The following is an 18,788-nucleotide window of genomic DNA, read 5'->3' as shown; positions in this document are numbered from 1 at the left end:
CAATGTTGCCCATTTCTATTCATTGACCAAATAGTGGTGGGAAATACACTCAGCTTTTACCTCTGTGACAAAGTGGGACTGTTCTTAAAGTTTCCTCTGAATAGTGTGGGGGTGCCTCAGTTTCCCCTAGGCAGTTCTTAAGTTTCTAGGTGGTGGGATAAGGGTGTATGATCGTTGCAGAGCCCTAGAGGGCAGGTGTGTGCAGGAGTCTGGACACAGAGAATGGCCGACACCCTGTTTCCTGGCCACTGATGGCCTGGGCCCTTCCCCCCTGCAAGGTGAGAGCCAAAGGGTTGGAGAACAAAGGAATCCGGTGACCTCCTGGCCCGGGAAAGGAACAAAGCCCAGAGGAGGAGGGGCTGGAGGGAGTTTCAGTTGGGGGCTGGCTGGGACATGGAGTGAAGGGCAGACGTGGTTGTCTGGCTCACTGCCCCCCCCCAAAATGGTCCCAGCTGAGGAGTCTTGTTCTCTGCACCTGCAAGCTCTGTTTTAGACCATGTTCCTGTCATCTAATAAACCTCTGTGTTACTGGCTGGCTGAGAGTCCCGTCTGACTGCGGAGTTGGGGTGCAGGACCCTCTGGCTTCCCCAGGAGCCCTGCCTGAGCGGACTCGCTGTGGGAAGCGCATGGAGGGGCAGAGGATGCTGAATGGTCCGAGGTCAGACCCAGGAAGGTGGAAGCCGGGTGAGCTGTGTGTCCTGAAGACAGGCTGCTCACGGAAAGGCGACTGCCCCAGAGTCCTGCCTGGCTTCATGGGGAGCAGCTCCAGAGCATCGCCCAGGGACTCTGTGACAACTGGTGGTAGCGGTGGGATGTACTGCACCCCGTGGACAGCGCTTCCTGCAGTAAGTGACTGGGGAGCAGTAAAACGAAGGGGGATTGACGGGGACCAGGCGTGCTGAAGATTCAGAGAGAGACAGTTTCAGGGGGCGGTTAACTCCTGGAAGTGTGTGACCAGAGAGAAGGACTTTTGCAGTAACAGGTTTCCCCTGGGGATTGCAGCGAGCGGTCCCAGGGACGGAGGAGTCTGCCGCTCGACCCTGACAAAGAGGGGGTGATCTCGAGAAGGGCTGGCACACTAGGGGTTCTCCCTGGAAACCGTGGGGAGCTGAGAGCACACAGGCCTGTGAGTCCACAACTTGGGAAGGGCGGAGTGAGGGCCTGTCACCGTCTCCTGAAGAAGGACATTGTAACCCTGTGCAGAAAGAGAGGGTTGAGCGTTGGAAAGTTCACCGAAGCACAGTTAATCGTGCAGCTGGAGGAGGATGACCGCTCTAAGGGACAGATTCCTGACCCGAAATGGGGCTATAGCAGGATCTGGGAGCAGCTGGAGTGGTGGCCAGCATCGCCAAGACTCCTGTCCCCGACCAGACGAGGGTCTTCACGATCGGGTTCCCCATCCGGGGATCGGAGTCGGACAGGATTGGAGCTGAGTCCGAGAGAGCAAGAGGACCGTGAGAGACAGCGAGAGCCCGAGAAAGAGCTGCAGAAGCAGCAGCAGCATGAACTGGCGGTGGGGGAGTGGAGAGGCCTAGGGGACCCCCCAGGGGTGAGTGGGGATAGACCCCGGGGGGCCAGTTCCGCAGGGAACCTCGAGACTAAATTGCTGCTCCTGGTTAAGGAGGGGGGGATGTGGATGCCCACCTCACTGCCTTTGAGCAGGCTGGAGATTTGAACCGGGGGACCCTGCGGAAAAGCCCCGGTGTCTAGCTCCCTTGCTGGGTCCCAAGGCCATAGACTCCGTCAGCCAGATGGGTGGGGAGGTGGACAGGCTCCCACTCCTGGTCCCAACCTATATGTCTGTGTGGAGTTTCCTTGGGCCAGGCCCCTCAGACCCCCAGTGGGAGCGGAAGGTGATGGTGAATGGGGAGACATTCCTGGGGTGGCGAGAGCCTGGGACAGAGAGAACTGGTGTCAGACCCTGGGTGGTGCAGCCTCAGAGGCTGAGGGGCTGTGTGAGCTGGGTGAGGGTCCCAGGGACGAAGCCCCTCGCCTTCCCTACGGCCCAGATCCCTGTGCAGACCCAGGAGGGGTGAGGCTGGCTGGTCGTTAGGGTTCTCCAGGACACCAGCTGCAAGACCCTGTTATGGGGTGACTGTGTCTCTTTGGGACAGGATCCAGGCCGTACTCCTGTAACTGCCAAGGGTTTGAATCTGGGGAACCAATCGGTGAAGAGGGAAATGGTCAGTGCAAATGCAGATGACCTGGCTGGCAGCAGGGAGGAGCGGCTAGGCTCAAGCTATCTGCCTGACTTTAACCAGACCCCTGGAGTTGGGTGGGACAGAGAGATGCTCCCCGCCCCCCTTGCACACCGGAGAGGGGGCTCACGCTGGCTCTGGTGCTGTGAGGAAAGCAGGGAGCTCGCTGCCTACCCCCACTGGGACAGCAAGGGCAGTGCTGAGCAAGGGGGGAGCTGAGACCCCAGCTGAGCGGGGGGAGACACAGGCAGGGCAGGGGATCTGTGGGGAGTGGCAAGGTGCTGGGTAAGGAAAGTCTGGATGAGCCTAGGCAGCCTTGTGAGCTGATGGCTGTGTCTAGTCAGCAGGGTGGGAAGTCGAGGAGAGTGGAAGAGGAGTGTCCCTGGACCTTACCTGTTAGCTGGGTGGAGAATTGGGACAGTGAAGGAAACGTACCTGTGTCTGTCAGGGGTATTGACTTGCCTTTGGAGGGAGCTACTCTGATCTCCAAGCAGTTGTCTGTGACCAGCCTTGTGTGCTGGGACAAGGGGAGAGAGGTCCCAAGCTGGGTGTCTGGGAAAGGAGAAAGTGTGTCCGGCTCTTCTTTGTCTGTGGAGCAGACAGAAGGGGCCTTTCAGCCTGTAATGGTTGAGGGTCGTGCAGTTGTCTCATAGCTGGTTCTGGATTCAGCTAAAGCCCAGGAAGGGAAGGGTCCTAAGTTTGTGTCTGCTCGGGAGAATAGCCCTGTAACTAGGTCGCATCCAGTTAGGGTCTATGTAAAATCCCAGAGACGAGACAATTCTGGTGCTTGTATTTTGCCTGTTGCTAGTGTGTTGTTGGAAAGGGTGTAGCAACTCTGTCTAATCAGGGTGAGATCCTAGCCAGGGCACAAGGAGAGCAGGAAGGTGATGTGATTGTGTTACCTCCTGAGGGTGTGGAAACCAGTAGCAAGAAGGAAAAGATTCCTGAACTTGTGTGTGGCAAAGGGAAGGAGAATGCTTCTGACCTTTTGTCTAGGAAGTCTGTAAGTTTGCCTGAAAGGGGATTGTGTAGGAATCCGCCGGATGGGCCAGAGGTGATTCTGGATGTAAGGGAGACCCAGAAAGAGTGTGTTGTTGCTCAGGAAAGTGTTCCTCTAGAGCAAGCCCTCAGTGAAGAGGGTAAGGGCAGAATTTTTGGGAGAGGTGAATTATTGTATAGAAAAGCCCCTAGGGAAAGGAATCCTCATGGAGTCTTTGCAAGCAGTTTACTGCCACTGACGGGTGTGAAAGTGATTTTATCAAGAAAGTTTCAGTTCCTAACAGCCAGAAATTTTCTGTTGTGAATGGATCCACTGACAGTCCTGTTGAAAGACCCAGTGTGGAGAGCTTTGAGAAGGTCTCAGATGAAGTGAAAGCTGTTAAGAAAGTTAAACAGTCCCATAACCAAGTGGCTGTGTTTGGCCAGCTTGTTGGGGAGAAGACCCAATCCCAGTTTGACCCCCTGGGGTTTTGGGGTGGCCAAAGGGCATGGGCCGCAGAAACCTTCCCACATGCGGCCTGCGAGTGCTATCGACCACCACCGACCTAAGGGAGGGCATGAAACTGGAAGGGCCTGGTGTAACTCCTCCCAAGGAATGGGAGAGATGCTGGGGCACCCATGGGAACGTTGGTGGCTTCGAACTTCCCCAGGTCACCGGCTAAAGTGACCCCGCTCAGTTCGATCTCGAAGGGGGGAGGGATGTGACAAAGTGGGACTGTTCTTAATGTTTCCTCTGAATAGTGTGGGGGTGCCTCAGTTTCCCCTATGAAGTTTTTTAGTATCTAGGTGGTGAGATAAGGGTGTATGATCATTGCAGAGCCCTAGAGGGCATGTGTGTGCAGGAGTCTGGACACAGAGAATGGCCAACACCCTGTTTCCTTGCCACTGATGGCCTGGGCCCTTCCCCCCTGCAAGGTGGGAGCTAAAGGGTTGGAGAACAAAGGAATCCGGTGACCTCCTGGCCCGGGAAAGGAACAAAGCCCAGAGGAGGAGGGGCTGGAGGGAGTTGGAGTGAAGTGCAGGCGTGGTTGTCTGGCTCACTGCCCCCAAAATGGACCCAGCTGAGGGGTCCTGTTCTCTGCACCTGCAAGCTCTGTTTTAGACCATGTTCCTGTCATATAATAAACCTCTGTTTTACTGGCTGGCTGAGAGTCCCGTCTGACTGCGGAGTTGGGGTGCAGGACCCTCTGGCTTCCCCAGGAGCCCTGCCTGAGCGGACTCGCTGTGAGAAGCGGACGGAGGGGCAGAGGAGGCTGAATGCTCCGAGGTCTGACCCAGGAAGGTGGAAGCTGGGTGAGCCGTGTGTCCTGAAGACAGGCTGCTCACAGAAAGGCGACTTCCCCAGAGTCCTGCCCGGCTTCATAGGGAGCAGTTCCAGAGCAACGCCCAGGGACTCCGTGACAACCTCCTATCAACAACTGCTCTAAAATCCCTCTCATTTTCCACTTTCCTCTCTATAATTTGCATAAATGGATCCAAAATCCCTCAGATTTCCACCCTTTCTCTTTCATTTCTGAACACTGATCTCAAATCTCAGGTTTCCCTCTTACGATGTCATTATCAAATGTCAATTAAAAATCCTCTCGAGTTTGGGGCTGTTCCCCATGTCTCTAAATCCTAGCAACTTGTCCTTCTTTGGGGGGAACCTGTCGCCCTGAGAGCTTCTCCATCCTGGTTGGGAAATTAACCCCCCTGCAACAATGATCATCTTTCCTTCTCCTTTGAGAATCATTTGTTCCCTCCTTTCTCTCTGTTAAAAATGTTTGCTGATAAAAGAGACTAGCCATATATTCAATACCCATCAAAGATAGGGGCCTCCCCCTGTTTGCAGGATGGGTGGTTCCCAGTTGGTAACAAGAGAGTTCATAGAATCATAGAATATCAGGTTTGGAAGGGACCCCAGAAGGTCATCTAGTCCAACCCCCTGCTCGAAGCAGGACCAATTCCCAGTTAAATCATCCCAGCCAGGGCTTTAAAAACCTTAAAAGGTTTGACCTTAAAAACCTCTAAGGAAGGAGATTCTACCACCTCCCTGGGTAACGCATTCCAGTGTTTCACCACCCTCTTAGTGAAAAAGTTTTTCCTAATATCCAACCTAAACCTCCCCCACTGCAACTTGAGACCATTGCTCCTCGTTCTGTCATCTGCTACCATTGAGAACGGTCTAGAGCCATCCTCTTTGGAACCCCCTTTCAGGTAGTTGAAAGCAGCTATCAAATCCCCCCTCATTCTTCTCTTCTGCAGACTAAACAATCCCAGTTCCTTCAGCCTCTCCTCATAAGTCATGTGTTCCAGTCCCCTAATCATTTTTGTTGCCCTTCGCTGGACTCTCTCCAATTTATCCACATCCTTCTTGTAGTGTGGGGCCCAAAACTGGACACAGTACTCCAGATGAGGCCTCACCAATGTCGAATAGAGGCCTCACCAATGTCGAATAGGTCGAGTTGGCTGGACCCTTTTCTTTTCTCCAGCTGGCAAGGGATGAGGAGGTCCCTCTGAGTGCAGCGTGGGTCCAGAAGTTTCCCAAACCCCATGACAAAGGGTCTCCGTGAGGGAGGGCTTCCCGCAGTGCAAAGCTGTAGCCAACTCTGGGGTGGATCCACGGTGGCCATTATTTGCTAGTGACAGAGTATGGAAATGTCTTACTTATTTTGGCCCTCCATGGCTTCCCTTCTCCTGTTAAAGAGGCGTCCCCCCGGGCTCCCCCTGCCTGTGTGACTGGCCAGCAGGGGGTGGTGATAACTTTCTGTCCACTTGTCAGACACTGTGAGGGAACACTGTTGCTGGGGGGGGGCATGTCTGTGTGGGGAGATGGCAGCGGGAGCTGAAGGGGCATTGTGGTAGGGGGAGGCCTCTGGGTGGCTGGGCAGGGGGGACTCTAGTCAGGTTGGTGGGTTCTGGAGGGTTTGGGGTTTCGGGGGGTAGTTCTGATGTGCCCAGCCCTAAAGCTATGGGTCCTGGAGGTGGGTATCGCTGGGGGCCTGTTGGCTGCAGACCAGTGGGGGTGGGGGTCTCTTGGGCAGATGGGGCAGGGGATTAGACGCTGCCTGGTGCTGTGCCAGGGGCTCTGTCTGGGATTGCCCAGCTGGCTCCTGGGACCATTGCCATGCCCAGTGCACAGAGCTGTGGTGGGGCGGTCCCTGGCACAGAGTGAGGGGTCCTCCTGTAAAGCGTCAGGGGGTCCTGCTGGGAGGAGGAGGGGGTCCCAGGCAAATGGGCTGGCAGATCCTGGTGGAGGGCAGGTGGGGGTCCTAGGCAGGCAATGGGGAAATCCCAGGCAGGCAGTGAAGGCCTATAAAATGACTCTACAGTAACAGCCCCCCACCCCATTTCTCCTGCCATTTGCAGGAGCAAATCCAGCCATGGGGGAGCAAACAACCCAGGAATGAGAGTTTCCTAGCAGACAGGCATGGAGAGGGCACGGGGAAAAGGAGATAGAGAGACTGACAGGGTCCGTGGGATAAAAGAGTTTTGAAAGAGATTTCCAGCTCTCTCATCTGCCCAGACAGATCTATTACTGTACTGTGGGGAGAATCACTTTCCTGTGGACAAGACGAGGATCAGACAGAGGAAAACCCAGTTCCTGACTCCATGTCCCTCCTGCTGGGGTGTGGCTGCCGTGGGGTCAGTGTCAGAGGGAATCCTCGAAAGGGACTCCTTTGGTTCTGCTTTTTTCTAGGATTGCATTCAGAGACTTTGTTTTGGGATGCGGGAGAGAGAAAAGAGGTTAAAAGTGTGTCTGTGGGCCTAGCCAGCAGGAGGGGCCAGGTCTCTGCTGTAATCCAGAGATTGAGTAGAGAGTTGTCACTTTGGATGGGCTATCACCAGCAGGAGAGTGAATTTGTGTTGGAGGCGGAGGGTGAGAAAACCTGGATTTGTGCTGGAAATGGCCCAACTTGATGATCACTTTAGATAAGCTATTACCAGCAGGACAGTGGGGTGGGAGGAGGTATTGTTTCATATTCTCTGTGTGTATATAAAGTCTGCTGCAGTTTCCACGGTATGCATCCGATGAAGTGAGCTGTAGATCACGAAAGCTCATGCTCAAATAAATTGGTTAGTCTCTAAGGTCCCAGAAGTACTCCTTTTCTTTTAGCATTTTCTCAGCACGGCAGAATCTCGGATCTCGCTCTGCAAGGAAAGAGCCAGGGGAACCGTGATGTGAAATGAACTAATGCCCGTTCCCAAACCTCCACAACGGCCCTTCTCGCCCGATCAGGCTGCAGAACGACGCTCACGTTTCGTTCCGGTTCATCCCGTCCTCCCATGGGACAGGGGAGCGACATAGCTGCAGGGGAGCCAGCTCAGGTAGGGATTATTGGGGGGGTTCTGATCTGTTCCTGCAGGAGGGAGAGGGACAGCAAATACACGGGAGAGGAGAAGGTTTGCACCGTCTGGTTTGGAGGTTGGAGCGGGGACAGGAAATGCACAGGGTTGAGAAAGGGAGGAGACCAGGGGGTGGCAGACCTGCTGGGAGTTGTTTAATAAGTGGCCTAGATTCTTGGAACAGACCCATGAGGTTCGGAGGTGGAAATGCTCCAATTTGGTGAACAGAAAATAACGCACGTAGATGGGGCTGGGAAAAAGGACCAGACTCCTAGTTCTGGAGCCTGACCCAACTAACCAGTGGGTGCCTTTAAATATGAAGGGGGAAGCCACCAGTCAGGCTTAGGGGAGATTCTCCTGCCTCATATCCAGCTCCTCACAAGGAGGAGGGTGTTGGGCTTCCTACAAGAGATCTCTCCCTAGACTCTGCTCAGGGCAGCATCTCCGGTATCAGTCTGTGGCTAGTAGGTGTGTGATGGATCTGCTGGGAGAGAGGAGGGGTGTCTCTTCGCCCCCTCACCCTGGTGTTTCCTGGGTGCTCTGAGTGGGGTGGGGGTGGGACTCTGTTGGCTGCGGTCCACCCAGATTTTCCGTTTGATTGGCTCCTCTCCCCCGTGAATAGTGGGGCTGTGAGTGGGGCAGCAGGTCCTGAGTGTGGGGCTCTGGCTCTTTCAGGGGCCGGTGACCTTCGAGGAGGTGGCTGTGTATTTCACCAGGGAAGAGGGGGCTCTGCTGGACCCCGCTCAGAGAGCCCTCTCCAGAGATGTCATGCAGGAGACCTATGAGACTGTGACCTCGCTGGGTAAGGGTTCCTGTCCCCTTGGTTCTTGGAAGGGGAACTGAAGAGATGAGGTTCACGCCACCCCCACAATGCCACCTCTGCTCTGTCCTGTTCCAGCATCACCCCAGCATGCCAGTGACACACACACGACCAGAGACCCTCCCCTGCTGCTGAAGGCTGTGGGAAGAGAGCACAGGAGCAGAATCGCACAGTGTCAAATATCTCCTGTTTGCACAAGTAAAACGGGGGGTTAGGTCCCGCATAACGAGCAGAAGCTTCCTACCCCTGGCCTTCTCTCAAACCCTGAGCCTTTCCACCCAGACCAGAAAGTGCTTGGGGTGTAAGAAGCAGGCTGCTGGGGTCAGAGCGGCTGGTCCAGGGTTACTGATCACACAGACCTTGAATGCTGGCTGGGGGAATCCAGACAAGGGAGCTCCAGCAGCAGAGCATTGAAACTCAGCCAGGATTACAGATGACACAACTCCTCACTGCTCCGGATTGCCCCGTGCATGGGACAATAGCCTCGGTTGCTGGTGAAAATCCTTGAGACCTGGAGAGTTGCTCCCCCCATCCCCATGTGCACTAACCACAATCTACCTTCTCTGCAGACTTGGTTTTTTGAGTCCCTCATTCCTGAAGTCACATGACCCCGATTCTTATTTTTCACATTCTGCTTTTCTAGACTATTTAGAGTCTGTTGCTTGTGAATGATAGTTTCTAATTTCCCAGTGTTCTCCACAGCCAGGGATTTTCCTACTCCCTCCCATTGCACTGGACTCACTAGGTTCCCTGGTATTTCAGAATGGCCACACTGGGACAGACCAAAGGTCCATCTAGCCCAGTGTCCTGTCTTCCGACAGTGACCAGCGCTGGGTGTCCCAGAGGGAATGAACAGAACAGGGAATCATGAAGTGATTCATCTCCTGTCACCCATTCACAGCTTATGACAAACAGAAGTTAGGGACACCATCCCTGCCCATCCTGGCTAATAACCATTCACGGACCTGTCCTCGATAGATTTCTCATGATGTTTTTTGTTTTTTGTAACCCTATTATAATCTTGGCCTTCACAACGTCCTCTGGCAAGGAGTTCCCCAGGTTGACTGTGCGTTGTGTGAAGAAATACTTCCTTTTGTTTCTTATAAACCTGCTGCCTATTAATTTGATTGGGTGATTCCTAGTCCTTGTGTTCTGAGAAGGAGTAAATGACACTTCCTTCTTTACTTTCTCCACAGCAGACATGCTTTTATAGACCTCTCTCATATGCCCTCTTGTCTCTTTTCCAAGCTGAAAAGTCCCAGTCTTACATATCTCTCCTCATACAGAAGCTGTTTCATACTCCTAGTCCGGGTTTTTTTTGCCCTTTTCTGAACCTTTTCCAATTGCAATGTATCTTTCTTGAGATGGGCCGACCACATCCGCACACAATATTCAAGATGTGGGCGTACCATGGATTTATATAGAGGCAAGTTATGTACTGTCTTATTATCTGTCCCTTTCTTAATGATTCCCAACACCCTGTTTGCTTTTTGACTGCCTCTGCACCCTGAGTGGATGTTTTCAGAGAACTATCAACAATGACTCCAAGATCCCTCTCTTGAGTGGAAACAGCTAATGTAGACCCCATCATTTTATATGTATAGTTGGGATTATGTTTTCCAATGGGCTGCACTAGGTGCTATCCTGACATCTAGGACTGCTGAGATCCTGCATTCAGTGATATCCCTGCCCTTCCTGTTCCCTTTCTCCACTGAACCCCACCAGCCCATTCTTAGTGTTCCCAGCTTCCCCAGGACTCTCTCATTGTGTCTGGACCTCTCTCTCTCTGCAAGAAGCAGTTCCAGGGAACTGCAAGAAGCAGTTCCAGTGCACCACAGGAGAACCCCAGAAAATTCTCTGGTCCCGGACTTTTGTGCATCTTTCACTGTCCAGCACACTACTGAACGACGCAAGGTCATATGAAGTCTGTCATTTCATCAGTGGAAAATGACACGTGCCGGCCTTGTTATCCCAAATGGATTTTCCAACACACTTTAATCCCAACACACTGGTTAGATGAAAGAATAAAATGAGATGGCTAACTACCGGCAAAAAAACCATATTAATTGACTACAGGTAGTGAGGTATAAAAGCCAGAATTGTTTACAAAAGAAATGCAAGATAAAACCCAAACTAACATCTAAGTTAACAAGCTAAAACGGATACAAAGCAAATGTTTCTCTCACTATATCCTGAGGCAGGCTGGCTGTCCTTTCAGCCAGAAGTCCCCCTAATTCGCCCCTGCTGCCAAGTTCAGTTTCTTCAGGAGCTGTCATGAGCAGAGGAAAAGGGGGAGAGAGAGAGTCTCAAGCATTTTCCTCCCCTCTTTTTATAATTCAGTCCTCTGTACGACAAACAACTTCAGTTCTCAGCTGAGTCATGGTGACCGGCTGTCTGTTGTAGCTATGAGCTTCAAGTGGTCCCTGTGAAGGAATGTAAATGTCTTCTTCACACCTTCCCCCTCCTGGAGAATGGCAATTTGACTAGCTGCTTGCCTTGCTGTCTCTGAGGAACTGGTCTGAGGGTGTTCCACAGAATTGTAACTTTTTCACTAATAGGATACAGTAAAATCTCATAATTTTACATAGTGTTGCTACACATATTTTAACAGGAGGATAATATTCTGTAGATTATGCATTTTCAAATGATACCTCAAAGAAGCCATACTATGTAAATAATTGATCATAGTTTTCTAGAAGAGTGAACATAGGGGTTGTGACAGGGTCAGGCCAGATGGCTAAGTAGGTCCCTTTTCCTTGGGTAACGTAACAGAACAATCAGGAACCTTCTGGAGACCAGTAAGACAGCTGATTCGAACACCTGCAACCAATCAAGAAGCTACTTGAATCAATTGAGGCAGGCTAATCGGGGCACCTGGGTTTTAAAAAGGAGCTCACCTCAGTTAGTGAGGTGCGTGTGAGGAGCTGGGAGCAAGGGGCGCGAGGAGCTGAGAGTGAGAACACGGACTGTTGGAGGACTGAGGAGTACAAGCATTGTCAGAGACCAGGAGGAAGGTCCCATGGTGAGGATAAAGAAGGGGTTGGGAGGAGGCCATGGGGAAGTAGCCCAGGGAGTTGTCGCTGTCGCAGAGCTGTTCCAGGAGGCACTCTAGACAGGTGCATTCCACAGGGCCCTGGGCTGGAGCCCGGAGTAGACGGCGGGCCCGGGTTCCCCCCAAATCCTCCCAACTCCTGGTCAGATGCAGGAGTCGTCAGCCTGGACTGTGGGTTTAGAAAAACGACCAAGCTGAGGGCTGCCGGGAAGCTCCAAGGCGAGCAAATCCGCCAATAAGCGCAAGACCCACCAAGGTAGAGCAGGAACTTCGTCACAGGGTACAGACTGTGCCTGTCTGTGTGTGTCCCCAGCAGATATGTGGGTATTTCAATCCCTCATAAGCAGAGTGCTCAGCATCTTCAGGGACCCAGGGAGCTGGTCCTGGGAATTCACTGGTTTACTAGGCGTGACACTGTAGGGAATTGTGAGACACTTTAATAATAATAATTAATAATAAAATACCAATATGATGAAATTGCAATGAATCATGCTAGATATGCCATGTAAGGTGTCAGTGAAAATGCTATGATTTTCCAAGTATGATCATTTTGTTTCTATGTTTTGTACCACCTTTGTGTTGTGAGTTATAGAGATGTAGGGTATATCTGTATTTCCAGACTTGTGCAGTGTTTCTGGGTGACACCCCCGGACAGACTGGCATCAGCACTGCCGAGCCTCTTCACTGGCCTGTCAAGGGTCATCAGCTGTACAATGAGCCCATGAAAAGAACCAAGGGGATACGCCTATTGAGTCAGCAAGACATGCAGGGGTATGCCTGTGTACTGAGAACTCCAGGGCTTTTCCATGCCATGTGCTGTGAAGCTTGTGTTTGGGACACAGGAAGTACAAGCCACAAGGCAAAGGGAATAGAAAGGGCAGCTGCATCATCTTCATTTTCTCTTCAATCCCTCTTCCTACCTCTGGAGCAACTTCTCTGCAAACTGAAGCCTTGAACAAAGGACTGAATGACCCATCCAAGCTGTGGATGTGTTCCAGACGGACTTTGAAGCCAGGAACTCACCAATACTGTGAAGAACCCGATATATAGATTTCTGAATGTATCTGACCTTTCCTTCTTTCCTTTAGTTTAGAGGCTAAAGGATTGGCTGGCAGCCTGGTATTTTGGGTAAGATCCAAACCGTTTTCTTAAGGTCAGGCTTGACAAAGCCCTGGCTGGGATGATTTAATTGGGGATTGGTCCTGCTTTGAGCAGGGGGTTGGACTAGATGACCTCCTGAGGTCCCTTCCAACCCTGAGATTCTATGATTCAAACCTGTGCTGACCTGGTAATATGGCTGACCCTTTGGGGTCAGAACATTGTGTTTCTGTGACCAGAATTTTTAAATAAGCTCTCACTGTACCGAACACAGGTGCTGATTGGGAGTCAGAGAACTGGAATGCAATAAAGGGGGCTGTGTGATCTTTTTCAGCTTCTCAATAACCAGTGTGGGGGATCAGAAGCATAGTTTGTGAGTGGTCGGTGATTTTAACTTCAGTGTTAGCCATCAGTTCTGGGAGCATCTTCTCTCCCTTTTTTAGCCTGCCCTGACCTTAGCGTTTTCAGTCAGGACTCCCCAAGGCACACCAGGTCACACTAAGCACTGAAGTGAAATTAATAGAATGTTTTGTTTTTTTATGACAGAGTCTTATGCAATCACCTGAACTCCTTTGTTTTCTTTCATCTGAGCAGGGTTTCCCATTTCCAAACCTGATGTGTTTTCCCAGCTGGAAGAAGGGGAAGAGCCATGGGTCTCAGAGCTCCAGGGTTCAGAGGAAAGACAGACCCTGAGAGCTCCCTGCAAAGGTGAGGAAACATGAAACCAACTCAGAATCTGTAAGGGCCTGAAGGAAACATCTGGGCTGCCCTACGAAGCCCTTGGGAGGTCACTCAGTTCATTATTGTCCCGAGCAGGGGTCATAACCTCAGGATAACTATAGCTCACGGCTTCCTGTAGATCCTAGCAGACATCAGGCAGTAGCTTCCTCCCTTCCCCCCATGAATTTGGATGGGATGTGAAGGCTGAATTGATCCCCTCCTCTCTCCCATTTAGGGGAAGTGTTTGGAGGAGTTCAGTTCCTGCTTTTGTTTGACCTCTCTCCAGCACTTTTCTTCGTTGGCCTTCCCCTTTCCATCCCTGTTTGAGGTTTCTGTCTCTACCGCAGCAGGTGATGCGATGGCATGTGAGAACGAGGAGCAGAATTCTCAGCAGGAAGATGCTGGGCAAGTGGATAAACACAGAGCATTATCACAAAGATCGGAAAGGAACGTGTCCAGGAGTCATGAGCAGGGAAAATCCTGTGAGATTCAGCACAGACCAGAGAGCGAGCAGGGAAATCGGCCAAGGGATAAAGTGGGTAAATTAATTTCCTGTCGGGGAACTCAGAAGGAGCTCAAGGAAAGCACAACACAGCAGGAAATCCTCAGGGGAAAGACGAAAAAATGCATGCACTGAGTGTGGGAAAAACATATATGACCAGTCAGCCCTTCTAAAGCATCAGAGAATCCGCGCAGGAGAGAGGCCCTATGAATGCCGTGAGTGTGAGAACCTTCAATCGCAGCTCAAACCTTGTTACCCATCAGAGAACCACACAGGGGAGAGGCCCTGTGAATGCCGTGAGTGTGGGAAAACCTTCTCTTGGCACTCAGCCCATGTTAGCCATCAAAGAATCTGCACAGGAGATCAACACCATAAAAACCTCTAGGGCTATCCGTACTTTTTTTTCTTTAATACTTTTCCTGATTCCCACATAGTAACTTTTAAAGTTGTTTGAACTGTTTGCAGCACCGTTATCCCTCAGCGTGTCCAAATGAGTGGCCCATTTTTGCCTTTTGCAGTTCACCTTGTTTTGAGGTGGACCCATTTGTCCTTCCTATCTACACCATTGTCTCACGAATAATTTGAGTGTGTCCTTCCTATCAGGAACCAGGGAGCATCACATCTATACCATTCCTCCTATTGCAAAATTATTGTTCGGAATCACCAATGATTCAGATTGTATCATTGCCAGTTGTTCTCACGTTGCTCTGGGTTGTGCTGAAGAGCAGTTATATTGGGAACTTTCCCAATTATATTTAAAGGAAGAGGAGCAGGGGCAGGAAAAGAAGTGTCATTTCAGCCTCTGTGACACTGGAAGGAGATGGGGTGACTCAGAGATTCCCTCCTTCCCCATCACTCCAGACCTGTTAACTCTGCATGGCTCAGACAGGAGGGATCTTCATCACATTCTATCCCTCCACTTCTCAAAGTGTCACGTGATGAAGCGTTCTCAGCTGTCTGTGCTTGGAGACGATGCTTTGACTTCTTTAATCCTATATCAGAGTCACTATGCCTGGAGATGAAAGTGTCAAAAACCTGGAAGGGGAATTCAGATGGATCCCAAGCACCGTGTGATCATTTGGAGTTTAAATCCCAGGTTCCATCAATTGGTAGAGCCACTTCTGGCAAGGGGGCTGTTTTGTCCCCCATTATGGGGGATGCTAGGTTACTAAAAATTTTTAAATAACCTAACTAATTCTATGGCATGGGGAATGGTCCCCTTCATGATGCAGATGTTGAGGAAATAGAAGTGGGTTTTTTATTGAATTTATCCTTTGTAGGTGCTAAAAAAAAGTGTATGAAATGAAATCAGTGTTGGAAATCTAATAGCTGCAGAAAAATAGCTAGTTTTGAATAGAAACTCCAGCTCTGATAACTAACAGGCCTGTATCCAGTCCCTTGCCTGGAATTGTGCCACCAAATTAAAGAAAAGCTGGGCATGTTTCAGGAAGCCATTCCTCACTAACACTGCTGAGATTTTGAGTGCTTTTGTAAAGGATTCTGAAGTGTACATTTACCCTAAGCAAGGCCAAGGATTTGGAAAGAACTGGGGTTGAATGAGTACACGCTCCGTTCTTGGTTTCCATCCCAGTAAAAGAAGCTGACCAAAGCCCCAAGGAAAATTGTTTGTTTGTACAACTCACTGATTACAGATCCAAAGCATGCCAGGGTTAGATTGAGAACAATCATCCTTCACCATTTGGATCCAAAGAGAGAGAGTGCTTCATAGGACATTCCCTCCTCATGGATTCCAAACTGGGTGCCTGATTGGGTAATGTCAAAGTCAGATTCAGGACTCACATAATTTGTCAGACCATTCTGTTTATTAGCAAAGCACTTTGCCAATGCACCCAGATATGTGAGCCCCCTACAAAGGCTCAAGCTAACTTATTTATACAGATAAGCCAATTTAACATAAGAGACAAAAGGAAGCAGAAACTGACAAATATACATACATGTCTTACTTGCATACTAATGTTTACCAATCTCCCAGCTCAGTAGGAGCTCTAAGTTAATTAGTTTGAGGACCCATTGTCTCACACTCCTTAATGTTTCTCTTCTTGACAACTATATTTCAACAAACCCTTCAAGTAGCATTTCTTTAATGAATTATAATTTCAATATAATTCATTCTATTTTCACAGAAACAAGGACTTTCAGGCTGTGGAAATGATGGTAACCAGTGAGGCAACGAACGTGTCCGGTTCCAGTTTCAGACTTCCAGATACTCGCATGTTGAGTCCTGATTCTCTGGTTTTGTGTCTGATGCTCCGGCTTCACAATAAAGCTGATGTTGGCACAGCTGCCCCCATGTAGCTGCACTGGTGTAGCATGCTATTACAGATGCTCTAAGCCAATGGGAGAGATCTCTGCCGTCGGACTTCATTAGTCCAGCCCCCTCAAGCTATATGTCCTGCTGACGTAGCGCTATCTACACAGGGCGTTAGGGCTGTGTAACTACATTGCTCAACTCTGGATTTTTCACACCCCTGAGCAATATAGTTATACCGATAAATGCCTTTTAGAAGAACCAGCGATATATGAACTCAGAGAATTGGTTGGGACCTACGTTGGGACAAACCAGAACTAGAGCCAAGGTTCAGTTGTTGGCAACGGGGATTAAAAGAAAATGAACTCATATGATAAGAATTTGAGCTCTTTGAATATGTTATTGTTTCCAATGAAAATGAATTTATTGGTTAAAGAGTAGGAGACTAATTGTGTGATAATCTGAATCACTTTGTAAAACAAAGTGTCTTGTTTTTTTTGTTTTGTTAGTCATACAGGAAGTGACAGCTGATCTTGAAAAGTTAATTTGCTTTAATTTACCCCCTGTAGTGTAAGGAGTTCTGGTAGAAAACCTCACTCCAATGGTTGGGGTGGAAGAATGTGTGTGAGAGTGTATAAGTGAATATTGGCCCAGTATAGATTTTAAATTTTTGTGTTTCAAATAGAACTTATTTTGCTTAGTTTCAAAGTCTATTTCTAGTGAAAGCAAAATTATTCGAAGAGACAATTTGTAGAAGTTTTTACAAGTTCTTACACTTAGACTGTAAGGGTCACTGACTTCCCCACTTCTCTAATTTGCAAAGGAAAGTCATCTGTCCTAGGATGTGTTCAGCAGGTAGGAAAGTTGCAGTCCTCAACCACCAAGGAAAAGGCTGAAGTCCATTACCTTTTAGGTCAAGAAGCCATCTAAAGTCTGGTCTCTGCTGAAAAGCGATGTTGACGTAGCCACCTCTCTCAGGGGTGTGAAAAGTCCACTCCACTGAGAGAAGTAGTTAATGTGACCTCAGCCCCAGCGTAGACAGTGTTAGGTTGTCAGAAGAATACTTCCAGTGTTTGAAGTATAGACAGAGCCTGAGACCGACCGATCCCCTATGGGAAGTGAGTCATGACATGAATTCCAATTTTGACCCATTTCCCTATATGTGAGGGAGGTACTAGTATGGAGGGCTGGGCCAGCTGTCCGATCGCCTGGTTCCTCAACTCTAGCTACAGCTCTTCGTACCCATCCACCCAAAGACTGAGAGAAATGGAGAGTTCCAACCGTTGTTATTTTAGTATCTTATTGTTCCTTTCTCTGTTTTTTGTGCTGGTCTTTCTGTTATACCAGGGGGTGAGGGTATAGCTCAGTGCATGTTGTGACAAAGCTCTGTCCTTGTCTCTATGGGTCCCACGTTTCCTGGTGGATTTTGCTAGCCTCAGAGGCTCACTGTGACCGTCCACACAGCCCTTCTCTCTCTCTAGAGGCAAGGGCCACAGCTTACTGAGCCATCATAAGCCAGCAAGGGAGGTGAGGAGAAGCAACCCTCCCTCGCACAATCTCTGTTTCCCAGTATCCATGATTAATCAAGGAGGGGAGGGAAGGGGGGGAGGGGGGAGCCCGGGCCCACCCTCTACTCTGGGCTCCAGCCCAGGGACCCTAATAGTAGCAGCTATGGTAGCTGACTTTTGGGAAATAGGACGTGTACAATTCCCTGGGCCGCTTCCCCACAGTAGCCCCCACTCAGTATCTCCTTCGCTGTTACCTCAGGGCCTCCTTCCTTGCACCTGATGTGGATTTGCACTGCTTGGTTCCTCCAACAGCACGGCTTCCTCCTACAGATCCTGACACATGCGCCTCACTGACGAACTGGGAGGCTTTTCACTAGTTCCAGCCAGGCCTTGATGGGCTTCAGGTATTCCAATCAACCTAGCTATCTCCACTGCTTTCTAGAAGGATCTTAATTGGCCCCAGGTGTCTTGATTAACCTGAAACAACTGTCATTTGGTTACTATGGTACCAAGGATTTGTTTAGCCTGGGGCTAAAATACCTGTTCCTCACTACTTTACTATAGCCGTCTTGCCTTGCGTCGTCGCAATGTGTGACAAAAGCTTATTGGTGCCAATTGGCAAAGGGGTCACTGTCATTCACAAGCAACTCCTGTCTCAGACCTGACAAATTCACCACACCTAGGACCCAGAGCAGGGGTGGGGGAATCTTCCTTACAGTGGGGGGGCCACCGGCGTCCGAACTGTGACGCCGCCATGACACCCCTTTCCCCCCAGCCCTCACTCACTCCGCCCCTTCTCCCTGAGGCCCCAATCTCACACCGCCCCTTCTCCCTGATGCCACCCCTCCCTCCCTCCGAGGCCACACCCACAGAACGCCTCTTCCCCCAAGGCTCCACCTTGTTCCCCCGTCCGTCGTCCGTTCTTAGGGCTGCTAAAAAGTGCTGGGCCCATGGCCCTCTAAACGCCCCTCGTCCTGCACCCTGACACACAGCCAGGCAGGCAGCAGTGTGTGTGAGTGTGTGTATGTGACAGAGACTGCTGGGCTGTGCTGAGCCAGTGCGGGAAGTGGGGGCTGATGTCGGGGCTGTCCCGCTCTCCCTGACTCAGGACTGGGGTGTCCCCTCTCCCCCTGACTCAGGACTGGGGTGTCCCGCTCCCCCTGACTCAGGACTGGTTGCTTCCAGCAGCTGTCTGAACTTAGGGACAGCGTGCCAACACACTCACTCTTCCACAACACACACGCTCCCCGAACACACACACACTGTCCGTCCCCAACACACACACACTCTCTGCCC

At 50.5% G+C, this 18,788-nt stretch overlaps 1 protein-coding gene across 1 annotated transcript in view; it reads right to left on the bottom strand.

Moving 5' to 3' along the window:
* The window catches only part of LOC311520111 (uncharacterized protein), a gene marked incomplete at both ends in the record, with an annotated part of 49,683 nt that extends 33,734 nt beyond the window's left edge, over nt 1-15,949 (bottom strand). Inside the window, one exon of the mRNA XM_084627351.1 lies at nt 15,944-15,949. Within this exon, the coding sequence (XP_084483477.1) occupies nt 15,944-15,949 (6 nt within the window). The remainder of the gene's footprint in view (nt 1-15,943) is intronic.
* Nucleotides 15,950-18,788: the final 2,839 nt, after the last annotated feature.

This window comes from Lepidochelys olivacea (genome assembly GCF_965140295.1).
Source record: "Lepidochelys olivacea isolate rLepOli2 genome assembly, chromosome: 4".
Taxonomy (NCBI): Eukaryota; Metazoa; Chordata; order Testudines; family Cheloniidae; genus Lepidochelys; species Lepidochelys olivacea.
This window is presented reverse-complemented; position numbering and strand designations above follow the sequence as displayed.